At 54.4% G+C, this 12,735-nt stretch overlaps 1 protein-coding gene across 6 annotated transcripts in view; it reads left to right on the top strand.

Annotated features, from left to right (window-relative positions):
* Nucleotides 1–6,674, top strand: part of SLC4A4 (solute carrier family 4 member 4) — a 112,521-nt gene extending 105,847 nt beyond the window's left edge. For all 6 annotated transcript variants that reach the window (XM_084204632.1, XM_084204630.1, XM_084204631.1 and 3 more), the window contains 4 exons: nucleotides 1,366–1,527; nucleotides 3,876–3,972; nucleotides 5,765–5,844; nucleotides 6,543–6,674. In XM_084204632.1, the coding sequence (XP_084060758.1) occupies nucleotides 1,366–1,527; nucleotides 3,876–3,972; nucleotides 5,765–5,808 (303 nt within the window). In that variant the 3' untranslated portion in view covers nucleotides 5,809–5,844; nucleotides 6,543–6,674. The remainder of the gene's footprint in view (nucleotides 1–1,365; nucleotides 1,528–3,875; nucleotides 3,973–5,764; nucleotides 5,845–6,542) is intronic.
* The last annotated feature ends 6,061 nt before the right edge of the window (nucleotides 6,675–12,735 follow it).

The raw sequence follows: 12,735 nt of genomic DNA, 5'->3' as shown, positions 1-12,735 counted from the left end.
ATTACTGGAGCTATAGACACAGCTCAGCACTCTGGCTTGGAGATGGGTCTGACTTGTGCAAAGGCAAAGCTTTATGAAACTCCTGAATAAGTCTTGGTCCCAGGTCACCTAATTTCAGGTTTATGGACAAGTAAAATCTGAGTTGTGGGGGCAGGTAGGAGCTGCAGTGCATATTTAAGGGAGAGGAGGGAGGCAGAACCCAGGTAAAGAGTGAGATGGTGAAATGAGAAAAAATGGTGCAAGTTTAACAAATCCTCCAAATGTTCCTGCTGAGACACATGCTCCTTTGAAAGATGTTAAAAATCTGTACTTCCCACTGATCTGGCATTCCATCATAACTCAATGGCTCTGTTACACTGATGTTGGAAGCTGAATCTAAAATCTCTTTGCCTGTATTAGAATCTGAGTGAAACCCAAGGCTGACAAAGTGTGTTAGAATGGTGCAGGCTCAGAGAAGGCACAGCCACAGCTTCGGTGGAGCTGAATATGATGGCAAAAACTCCATTTTCTGCACTCAGGAGCCAAAAAAGTGCAAACTTCAGCCAGTAGCCAAGTCCCTGTTTATTTGGAGGAAAGGCATTTTCAGCACAGTAATCCATGGTGGGATGGTCACGGGTGCCTGTGTGGCATCTTTCCACCCCTGAGCAATCCCTCACGTCCGTAATCGCGCCTTAGCCCGCGCTGGCAGAGCCCGAGATCTTCTCCTGGGAATTGTCTGTGCTGTGCATGGGATGGCCTGGGACGAAGCTGTCCTTAGAGGCTGCCTCTTGGGAATAGGTTCCAGCTGCCAGCCTGTTGCTCTGCCACTGGCAAAGGCTGTGTGGGATCTCAGTGGCCTCTGCTGGGGCTGTCAGACCCCGTGTCTGTGTAAGGGCCCATTTCAGACACGTTCCTGCCCTTCTTCCCAGTGCTGTCCTTGCAGTCTTGCACAGAACCAGCTTTTACTCCAGTTTCCTGCTGCCACAATCCCAGTAAACTTTAATCTGCAAACCCTGGGGGCGTGGCTTGGCACTTGTTGGATTTCTTAGGAGTTCAGCTGGGCAAGTGGTGAGAAATAAGCCAAGGTTTTATTACTCGGGCTGTCCTGTGAACCTGCCTCCAAATGTAAATGGAAGTGGGTTTTGCTATTTATTTCCTACTACAGGAGTCTTATATAGTATCCACTGCTTCTGATTTTTTCTGACATGAGGCAGTCACAGCACAACCTCTTAAGCTGACAGAGATGTCCCAGGTGTTCACCACCTTCTTTGTATGTTCATTTACAGCCAGAATTCAAGAGTGTGGGCTTAGAAGCAGAACTGAGAGGAATGCAGTGTGCCAAGTGAAAGGTAAAATGTGACTGGGAATCCCTCTCTGCCTTTGCAGATCTTGGCCCTGGTGGCAGTCAGAAAAGCCATGGACTACCTCTTTTCCCAGCATGACTTAAGCTTTCTTGACGACGTCATTCCAGAAAAGGACAAGAAGAAGAAAGAGGATGAGAAGAAGAAGAAGAAGAAGAAGGGCAGTATGGACAGTGACAATGATGATGTAAGGAGCTTCCTGCTCTTGTCACATTGCTCCTTCCTAGGTAGCTGACCCCCTGCAGGTTCCACGCCCTGCCCAGTGCTCAGGCTGGACGTTTGCCAGCCACTTGTGGAACTGACAGCTCGGTCTGCCGCTGCTGCAGCAAATGGGTCCCGAAGAAAACTTAATTCCTGCACTGCCTTCCCTTTTCCAGCCTGTGGTGGGTGGTTTGTGCATTGCTAGGGGTGAGATCACACTTCCCAGGAGCACCAGGTACCTGCTGAGATGTCATGCCCCTTGCTAGAATGCCTCTCATCACCCTGCCTCCTCCAGCTTCCCTCCTACGCCCTTCTCCCCTTCCTTGTCTCTTACATTTTAGGAGGAGAATGCTTTTCACCAGCAGCTCTGGTCCTACTGGTTCTCTTCTTTATTTCTTAAATATTTTTGGAAAGCACAAAATAGATGTGATTTGTGATATTGCAGGAAAAACTGCTTGGTGCTGGTAGAACTTGTCACCTACACGTTCCCTGAGCATCTCTGCCCTCTGCAGTACACTCTGCTGCTACCTCAGGTGGCAGCATGCCCTAAATAGTGAAAAGTGCCCTGGCTAGGCCAGACTCATGTGCCTTTGACTGTTCTCTTTCCTCCTGTATATATAATAAGAAGAAATGTAGTCTTGGTGCCTTTAAATGTTCTCCTGCTCAGGTCTAACTCAAATCCTTGAAATTTATGTTGAAGTGCTGAACGCACTCCATGGTGAGTTCCAAGCATGGTGTCACTTCCTCTGCTCATGTGCATGAAGAAGGCCCTTTGCTGGGCTGCAGGGAGAGGTAAGGTCACCTGAGGCTGGGAAAGAATCCCCTTTTGGCACAGCAGGAAGAGCGGCTGGGAGGACTGGCTGTCAGTTGAGGCAGCAAGCTGCCCTGGCCCATCCTTGCTCCAGCTCCCAGGGATTCTTTAGCACCTTTGAGCAAACCCAGATGAGAGTAAAGGGGCCCTGCTGAGTAACCAGCACAGGTTTGACTCCCTCCCCTCCTCCTGAGTGCTGGGAATCCAGCAGCGTGTCCCGAGCCATGGCTTCCCTCTCTCCTGCCTGTTTTAGGCTATTTCCTCTCTTCCAGGCTTCTCCTGAATTCCAGGTACAGTAATTAATCTAATGGGTGACACATTTGATGCAAAATACTGGTTCCTAACTCCTGCTGGTTTTTTTCAGCACTTGCTTTTCCCAGCTTCCTGAGCAGACAGCACTGGGCATTACTGGTTGGATTATTCACACTTTCCCTTCCAGAAATATCCACCCCCAGAGTCAATCCTGTGGGATCTGGGGGGCAATGCATGGATCTGAGTTCATCCAGGGGAGCTGCTGGGTGTTGCTTGTGCTTTATTTGAGTTATGCTTGTCCCTCAGCCTCATAAAAATAGTCCTGAGGAAACATCTTGCTGTTGGAGTATGAAGGAAGGCACTGGATATCAGTTATGTTAAAAAATAGATGAAAAATAAGAATAATAATCCAGGGAGAGCCAGTCTCTGGCCTCCTTAGTGTTTTCCTGCCCTGACTGGAAGGTCTCCTCCCTCCACCCTGGTGTTGTGGCTCTGGTTCTCTTCAGGAACAAAGATGTCCCAACATTTCTGGCAAATCCCACCTTCCTGCCTTGGCCAAGCCCGGCAGGAACAGCCTTTCCTTGGCTTTATTTTTAAAAAGCCAAACAATTCCAAGCGCCTCCTGCTGAGCAGAAGCAGGTGGGTGATAGAAGGCAGTGGGGTGTGAAATCCTGCTGCTGCCCCAGCTCTGGGGGACCCCAGCTTTTCCCTGGGCCCCAGCCTGAGCTGGTTGCTGTTCTTCTGGCTGGCCAGGGTTACAGAATTCTTCCAAGGGCTCTGGAATTGATGCACCAGAGGTGTAACTCTGCCAGGGGCCCTGTAGAGCAATTGGGAACCAGCAAGGGCTTTTACAAGAATCCCAGCAGGATGAAGGGTTTGGAGGAGCTTTTCCAGCAGCCAGGGCCCTGCTGTGTCTGCCCACAAATGCATTTTCCATCTCTGTTTTCTGCAGCTGACTCCAGGCAGAATGGGATGGTGTCTTCTATGACGCTGGGGTGGGAAAGGAGGAGATGGATTACAATTTACAATCCCACAGGATGATCCTTTTCTGTATTATTTTTGGACTATGAGGGTAATCAAGGGAAGTGGGGTGCAGTGGGGGGCCAGTGGAATCCATCTGGCAGCTAAGCTGGAGGATGCTTTTCTCTTTTCCCTGCTTTTCTTTTACCTGTTCCTACAGAACTATGTGAAGGATAATTTTAATGTGTGGGAGACGATGAGAGAGAGAGCAGTGGGAATATTCTAAGACCTTTTACACGTTTCTTTCACAGTCTGACTGCCCCTACTCAGAAAAAGTCCCAAGTATTAAAATACCAATGGACATCATGGAGCAGGAACCTTTCCTAAGTGATAGCAAACCTGCTGACAGTGAGTAGAACTAAGCTCTTGCATGCCTGCTTGACTCTCACTTGCACTACAAAAATATATCTGTCTATATTTAGAGTGATTCTTAAAACATTTTTAATCTTTCCTTTTACTTCAGAAGTATTCTCTTGTTCTTTTTTTCCCCCTCTCCTTTTTAATTTCCAGGCCCCTGCTTTATGACAGATTTTGCTTTTGTGAGCTTTTTTTTTTTTTTTGCTGGTTACAAAATCAATGTTGTTCCTTCTGGTGCCTCCAGTTTTAAGTGCTTTTCTCCAGCTCCTAACAGGTCTCCTGGCCACCCACTCTCTCTTCCTCTCCCTCTCCCCCTTGGTGTTAACCTGCTGATGGTGGGATTTATTTTTTTTCCACTGAGCCTGGTGTTCTGGATTTGCAGCACTGTCCTGTCACTGTTTGTTCCCTTAGGTGCCAAGCAGTTGCAAAAACCATCATTTAACAGAGTAATTATTTATTTGTGTCATTAAGCTGCACAGGCAGAGATCAGTTGGCCATTAACATATTTCCCTTCTTAGGTGGTTTGTGCTCTTCTTTTAGGTTTTCAGTTCTGATGGTCATAGCTGTAATTGTTGAATTTAATCTTGATTTTCTGTCATTCCCACTTTACATTTTCCTCTTTTAAGTGAGGAATCACAGCTGACCTTGGTGGTTTTGCCTTGGCATGACTTTTTAACATACTAAGGGTGTCATGTGCCATTTTGTGAGGTGGGAGGGGAGAAGTGCAAACTAAATAAATGAGTGCTACTGCCTGGCTAGTGCTTCCTAGGAGCAGGACCTAAACCCCCAGGTCTTTAGATGCTTACATTCTCCATAGGTCTTAGGAACTGGGAGCCAGGTTCCTTTCCTTTTGGTAGCATTCAGAGCCCCAGGGAATGGTAAGCCCCTTACCCTGTGGCTTTTAGATACAGAAACACTCAGAGATTGGGGTTATGAAATAAAACCATTGGAAAGGAGGCATTTTCTTGGCTATTTATATATCCTCAGTGTTTTGCTGATGTCAGCACACCATCCAAAATCAGCCACAGGCAACCTCATATCCTCCTCATTCCATGGTTTTAGCACATTCCTGATACTAAAAACAAACTGCACCCTAAATACTGTTACACAGGATTTTAGGATCAGATGCCTTTTTTCCAACATCTTAAGGGCTAAAATAGTTAAGGAAAAGGTAGTTGTGCCATCAGCCTGGTTCTTGGGCTGCCCTTGGAGATGGAACAGAGAAAATCAGCCATGGGCTGAGCTGCAGTTGGTTTGTGTATTTATACACTGTTATAATCCAGTATTTGATTTTCTGGTTTCTAAAAACAATGCAAAATAAAAATTAAAACATATCAGGCTTCTGGAATAACAGAAAAAAAAGCTGGAATGCAGCACCACAGTGGGATTGTGCTTGAGTGTAAGTGTGATCCAGGTTCATCTTCCTGCCCGTAGCAGCGCCAGCAGCTTTCCTGCAGCAAGAGCAGGCACGGCACTGTTGCTCCCAGAGAACACGGCTCCCACAGGGCCAGCAGAGAAGCCACCCTGTGTCTCCCAAGGACTTGGGGGTGACAGAGCTGGGTGACCCGGGAGGCAGGTCCCAGGTCAGTGTCAGGGGAACTCCTGGGGACGGGCTGCTGGCACCCCAGGGGTGTTAGCTCAGAGCAGAGATGGGAGTGCAGCAAGCTGTAAATCCGTCTGGCAGCTGCCAGGAAAGGAGCTTGGCCCGTACATTTGGGGAGCTGAGGCAGGGCTGGAGGCCCAGTGGGTGCAGCAGCAGTGACACGAGGCTTTCTTCCCCCAGGAGAAAAATCACCAACATTCCTTGAACGCCACACATCGTGCTGATACAATTCCCTTCCTTCAATCACACGCCATGCCAAGGTAAGCACCCCGAAATGCACCTCTGCCCCCTCGGCACACAGCACATGTCCTCCAGGGGACACTTGCAGAACATGCCCTGCCCTGGGTTGCTGCTTCCCAAGGTGATGATGAGCAAGTTGATTGCACATTACTCCAGCCCCTGGCAGTGCTTGGGATGGGGAGTGGAGAACCTGTGGGAGACCTGATGGCTCCCCTGGCCTCCTGGCTGCTGCAGTGGGCATCAGAAAGATGTGGAGCGACCGGGAGGAGCCCAGGAGGTTGTTGCCAAGGGGAAATAATCCATCTTTCCATATCTGTGGTGGAAAACAGAGTAAAGAACAACTCAAACTGCAGCAAGTAATAATTGCTCAGAGTCCAGTCCCCTGGGGCCAGCTTGGGCCTCCCAGCAGCAGGACTGTGAGTGGAGCAAGGCAGGTGTATTCCTCTGAAATGTCACAGATGTGTCTGTGCTTACAGGTGTTAGACAGGCACTGAAATTGATCCCAGCAGCCGTGCCTGGATTGTTTCAGTGGCAGCTGAGGGGTGTTGTCACAGCCTGGGGTGGAGCACCAGGATGCCCCATCCCTGGAAGTGTCCCAGTAGCATTCAGACCAGCTCATTGACATTATCTGTGCGTGGGCCTTTCCTTAAATCTGGCTGTGCATTCCCAAAGCCCGGCATCTGTGCTGCTCTGACCTTGTCTGTCTTCTTCTTTGCAGCCCTCCACGAACTCCAGTAAAAGTTGTGCCTCAAATTAGAATAGAACTTGAGCCTGAAGACAATGGTTATTTCTGGAGGAGCAAGGGAACAGAAACTACTTTGTAATTTGTCTGTCTGTCTGATCTTTCACGAATTCATTTTGTCACTAGCCAAATGTTCAGAAGCTCCCTGCTCCCAGCGGCGAAGGCGGTGGAGCCAGCCGCTGCCCCTCCCTGCCCGCGCCCCCGCTGTCCGCTGGGCTCCTCCTGCTTGGCTGCGGGGGCAGCAGCGCCCCGGGCCCGCCTCAGCCCCGGGAGCGCCAGAGGCACTGCGCCGCCTGGGTGAGCCGCTGTCTGTCTGTCTGGCTGGCAGAGCCGAGCTGACCTCCAGGCTCATTCCGTGTCTGCTCCCGCTGCTGCTCCGAGATGCTGGAACGTGCTGCTAACCCTCCTGTAGGTAAACGAGAAGGTACTTCACTCCCAGCACAGACAGACCATTGCCATCGCTGTAGCATGTCTGCAAACGTCCCTTTCCTATGCAAGTTTTTTTAAAGAAACACTTTAATGGACTTAATCCATCAGGTACATGGAAGAGTGTTATTTTCCTAGATTATTTTGTTTAAATTATGGGGGCCTAACCTACGACTTTTTTTTTTTTTTTGACAATTTTTTTAACCTTTTTTTAATTACTGTAAAGAAAAATGAATTTTTTTCCTGCAGCAGGAAACATATAGTTATGAGTAGTTCTACCTCTTATTTCTAGATGCCAGGCTTTCTGTAAAAAATGTATTGTACCATATATAATGTGATTTTTACAAGAAACAAACCCACGACATCACACCACAATCTCCAGGACGTCACATAGGGCTGGATCAGTTCAATTAACACCTTCTGCTCCGAAGCATCTGTTTTCCTTAGGGTTAAGTTGGGTTTTGGAGTTTTTTTTTAATGAGCAATCCCTGCTGTGAAAGAGACTTAAATCTCTTGTGATCTTAGAAGAGCCTGGCTGGGCAGCTGCTGGTTCTATCCCCGTTGTTGATTTCTGGCGTGGGACGGCTCCGTGGCTCTCTTGGAGCACCAGTGAGTGTGTGCAGGGAGGAAACCCCAGCTGTGCCTCAGGCACAGTGCACAAGGAGGGAGATGAAGGTGGCCTGCTGGGATATCCCTCCTGACACTGGGATTCACAAACATCCGCATCCTCCTGCATCCCAGCCCTGTGTAGCACCTTGTGCAGAACTGAAGTGACCCTGCACCTTGGCTGCTCTGCCCCACACCGGCAATGCAGCAAGACCCAGCAGGCCAGGCGTGGGCATCCCAGGAGTTTGGGGTGCAACCAAGCCAGTGGACATCACATCAGGAGAGGCATCTTTGGGAAACTGGGCTTCACCAAGACATGGGGAACACACGAAAAGCTTCGTCCAAAAATAAAAACCAGAACAAGAAGAAAAAGTACCCCAGCTCTCGAGGCGAATTCCCTGATGGAGACAATCCCATCACAGAGGATGGGCACACGCTGCCACTTGGTCCTTGTGAAACCAAAGTCTGGGTTGGTGAAGTCAAGAGGAATTTCTGATGGTGCTGAGACCTTAAATGCCAAATTTTAGCATCTGCTCCCACGCAGGAGCCACCACCTCCGTACAACCCCTGCTCGCCCTCGAGGGGTCTCCCCTTCAGTGTCCATGAAATCTGTGTTGGGTATCCCAGGAACCCGGCTGAAACCTGCTCTGAAAATGCTGGGGGGACTTGGCAAAGGCCTGACCAGGAGCAGCTCTGGGATCCCTTCTGCTGCTGGAGGACAGGTAACTTGGGAAGCGTGATGCCAGCTTTAGCCAATGCTCTCCATCCCTTGGTGCCACCAGTGCTGGCACCCGCTGGGGACACAGCTGGAGCGTGGCCCGTGGAGCACTCGGGAGCTGCGTGGGGATTGCTGCCCGTCCCGGCCAGACCGCGCGTGTGCAGCAATCCCAGAGGAGAGGTGCCAGCAGGTGGATCGCAGGGGCTGTCCCGCTCAGCTCCAGGGGCACAGCTTCCAGCTGCTGCTGCCTGCTCACCTGTCTCCCCAAAAATGAGGTCTTCTCTTCTGAACCGTGTTAAATTCGCTTGAAGTGTCCTGACTGCTGTTCTAGATCTTTCTCTCTGTGTTGTGTTTTTTGTGTTGTGCCGAGGGCAGCGCTGCCGACAGGACAAAGGGTTCTGCGGCTTGGCGTGGGAAGCACCCACCTCCGGCGGCAGGGAGGAGCTGCAGCGTGACAGGGAAAGGTTCTCTGCCTTTGAGAATCACCAGAACGTCCTCTCCATCCAATTTCGCTCTTTTGTCGGAAAAGCCTGGGTGGGCGCTTCAGGGAGTAGGTGTGGAGACTGACCCAAAGCCCTCCACGATCAGAGGCAGCCGTCAGAAATGTCTTTCCCCAGCAAAGGCGCGGTCCCTCCCCGCCCGCGGGGCCGCTGGCCACGGGCAGCTCCGTGCCAGCCCCGGCCTGCGCTGCCCCCTCCCGGGGCCGAGCACCTCTCTATCTGTGTTGGAATCGCACTTTCAGATACTTTTGTTCTTGTTCTTAATTCTCCTAAGTCCGTGTTTTCTTTGGAGGAGGGAACAAGGACTTAGGATGAAATGAAGTGGATCAGATGGTGGAACTACAAGGAAAAAAAGCAGAAAACATTTCAAACATAATAAAGTGATTTTTTTTTCAGTAATATAAAAAATGAAATTCCTTATAACATTATAGTATTTTACAGTTTTATGAAGCTTTCTATTGTGACTTTTATGGAATCAAAAGATGAAGATGATGAGATATTTTAGCATTTATATTTTTCAAAATTAAATAAATGTATACTGAAAATAAAGTAACTTTATGCATTTATGTTCCTGTCTGTTTTCCCTCATTATGTGCCAAGTCTTGTCTGATTGACTCGAGATCCCAGAATCAGTTTGGTGATAAAAGCTCCTAGTGTTTGACCCACTGCAGTATATTTTGGGATACCTGGGGGAGCGGTTGGATGTGCAGAGTGGCCAGAAGGTCTGGGTCCACTGGGCCCCCCCCACTGGATCCCTGCCTGCCCCCGGGGCTCTCCCAGCTCCGAGCCGAAGGCACCTCGGGGGAGGGCAGGGCTGCGGCTCCTTTGGGATCTGCGCAGCCCCTGGGATCGCACCGCTGAGGGAACTGAAGACAATCTATCTCCTCAATCACCAAACCGAGGGAAGGAGGAAGGGTCAGGAACTGACCAGGATCTATCTTAGGGGTCTTTTCCAATCCAAATGGTTTTATTTGGGGATTGTAACCTGCACAAAGGCAGTACCGCTCACCAGGTGGCATGGAGAGCCGCCTCCTTGCCACTCAGCTCCTAGCTGGCCAGTTCTGGTGCCGCTGGAAGCTTTGGAGCAAGTACCGGGTGGAGTGGGCAGCTCCCTGGGTACCGGGTACGTAGATGAGCCCAGCGCTCTGACAGGTCTCACCGATTTCAAGAAGCAGGCAATGGGCATGGGAAAAATACAGCAGCGGGAGACCGAGGAAGGTCCAGGTGGAACCCCGGAGCGGCTCCTCCCGCTCACGGCCATCCAGCCCTGCTGGTTCCACACGGGGCTGCGGCCCCGGGGAAGGCAGGGACAGCCCGGGGATGCTCTGTCCCGGCGGCGCAGTGGGCTCGGGGGGGCCAGGGAGCGGGGAGCCCCGGACGGGAGCGCGCTCCGGGGCTGCGGGGCCGGCCCTACCGGGGGCTTACCGTGGGGACCGCACCGTGCACGGGGAGCTGCGGCGGGGCCGCGACGGCGGCCGGAGTGGGAGACAGAGCGCCGCAGGGACGTGCCGGGAGGTCCCGGGCGGTGCCGGCTGTCCCCCGTCGGGAGGATCGAGGCGACACCGGGCCCGGCAGCGGGATAGGGCCCGGGATGGCCGCGGGCGGGCGCAGCCGGAGCCGCCGCGTGGAGCCGGGACCCCGCAGGGCGCCCTCTGGCGGATACGGAGCGCGGTGCGAGCGCGGCGCCCCCGCGTGGCCGCGAGAGAGCGCTGCGGGGGCGGGGCCAAATAGGGGCGGGGTCATGGGGGCGGGGCCGGCACAGGTGTGAGAGGAGGGACACAGCGCGTGCGCAGCTCGGGCCAGCAGAGCGCGTGCGCAGCTCGGGCCGGCAGAGCGCGTGCGCAGCTCGGGCCGGCAGAGCGCGTGCGCAGCTCGTAACGGCAGAGCGCGTGCGCGGCACGCGGCCGCCACAGGTGTGAGCGGGGCGAGGCCACGGCGCGCGGGGCGGGGCCGAGGTTATTTAAGCTCCGGAAAGCGCCTCAGGCGCCATTTTCTCCCCAGCGTCTGGAGGGGTTGGATGCGTCTGGTGCGGGCTCCCCAGGAGGGGCCCAGGTGAGGTTCTCTCTGTCCCTCTTTTCTCCTCCTCTTCCTCCTACCCCTTACCCCGCTCCTCCTCTCTTCTCCCTGCCCCTCTATGCCCCTCCACCCTCCACTCCTCCTTTCCATTTTCCTTTCTCCTCTCCTCTCTTTCTCTTTCCCTCTCCTCTCCTCTCCTCTCCTCTCCTCTCCTCTCCTCTCCTCTCCTCTCCTCTCCTCTCCTCTCCTCTCCTCTCCTCTCCTCTCCTCTCCTCTCCTCTCCTCTCCTCTCCTCTCCTCCCTCCTCCCTCCTCCCTCCTCCTCCATTCCTTTTCCTTCCTCTCCTCTTTTCCATTCCTTTTCCTTCCTCTCCTCTTTTCCATTCCTTTTCCTTCCTCTCCTCTTTTCCATTCCTTTTCCTTCCTCTCCTCTCTTTACCTTTTCTTCTCCTTTCATTTCCTTTCCACTTTCCTTTCCCTTCTCTTTTTTCATTTCCCTTTCCGTTCCCCTTTCCTGTTTCCTTTCATTCCTTCTCCTTTTCCCTGTCCTGCCCTGTCCCCTTTCCTTATCCCCCTATCTCTCTCCCTTATCCCCCTGTCTACCCTATCTCTCCCTTATCCCCCTATCTCTCTCTCTCCATTATTCCCCTGTCTCTCTCTCTCTCCTGTCTCTCTGTCTGTCCCCGCAGCCGCGGGGTTGGGGGTGCCGGATAATAAAGCCCCGAGGGCCGGAGCCGGCACCCCCGTCTCTGTTGAAAAGGGTCGGGGCCCGCAGTGCGGGTCCCCCCTTGCAGATTCCAACACCGCCCCACACCGCCCGCCTTGGGCCGTCCCTGCATCACACCGGGGTCAGGGCGGGCCCTCCTCGGGAGGGGTCCCGGGCCGGGGGGGTCAGCGAGGGCGGGGGGTCCCGCAGGGGCCCCCTCGTTAGGAGGGGGTCCGGGGGCAGGGGGGTCAGGAAGGGAGGGCCCCCTCGATAGGAGGGGGCCCGGGGGGGTGGTGGGGGGTGGGGGGTGGGTAGGGCCCCCTCCGGAGGAGGGGGTCCCGGGGAGGGGCGGGGGGCGGGCCCCCTCCGGAGGAGGGGGTCCGGGGTGGGAGGGGTTGGGGGGGGTTCTCCCCCCTTAGCCCCTCCCACCTCGGGCCCTCTCCTCCGGCGGGGACCCGCCCCGGGCCCCTCCCCAGGACCCCCTCCTCCGGACAGGGGCCCGGGGGGGAGGGGGGAGGGTGGGGTGGGTGGGAGGGGAAGCAGAGGGGGGCACGTCACTCTGTGCCGTAAATAATAGACAAAAAATTGTGACCCAGAGTGACGTGCCCCCCTCTGCTTCCCCTCCCACCCACCCCACCCTCCCCCCTCCCCCCCGGGCCCCTGTCCGGAGGAGGGGGTCCTGGGGAGGGGCCAGGGGCGGGTCCCCGCCGGAGGAGAGGGCCCGAGGTGGGAGGGGCTAAGGGGGGGGAGAACCCCCCCAACCCCTCCCACCCCGGACCCCCTCCTCCGGAGGGGGCCCGCCCCCCGCCCCTCCCCGGGACCCCCTCCTCCGGAGGGGGCCCTACCCACCCCCCACCCCCCACCCCCCGGGCCCCCTCCTATCGAGGGGGCCCTCCCTTCCTGACCCCCCTGCCCCCGGACCCCCTCCTAACGAGGGGGCCCCTGCGGGACCCCCCGCCCTCGCTGACCCCCCCGGCCCGGGACCCCTCCCGAGGAGGGCCCGCCCTGACCCCGGTGTGATGCAGGGACGGCCCAAGGCGGGCGGTGTGGGGCGGTGTTGGAATCTGCAAGGGGGGACCCGCACTGCGGGCCCCGACCCTTTTCAACCGAGACGGGGGCGCCGGCTCCGGCCCTCGGGGCTTTATTATCCGGCACCCCCAACCCCGCGGCTGCGGGGACAGACAGAGAGACAGGGGGG

This window comes from Fringilla coelebs (assembly GCF_963513975.1).
Source record: "Fringilla coelebs genome assembly, chromosome: 4".
NCBI classification, from domain to species: domain Eukaryota; kingdom Metazoa; phylum Chordata; class Aves; order Passeriformes; family Fringillidae; genus Fringilla; species Fringilla coelebs.
The sequence above is the reverse complement of the archived record's forward strand: the minus strand, read 5'-3'. Positions and strand labels throughout refer to the sequence as shown.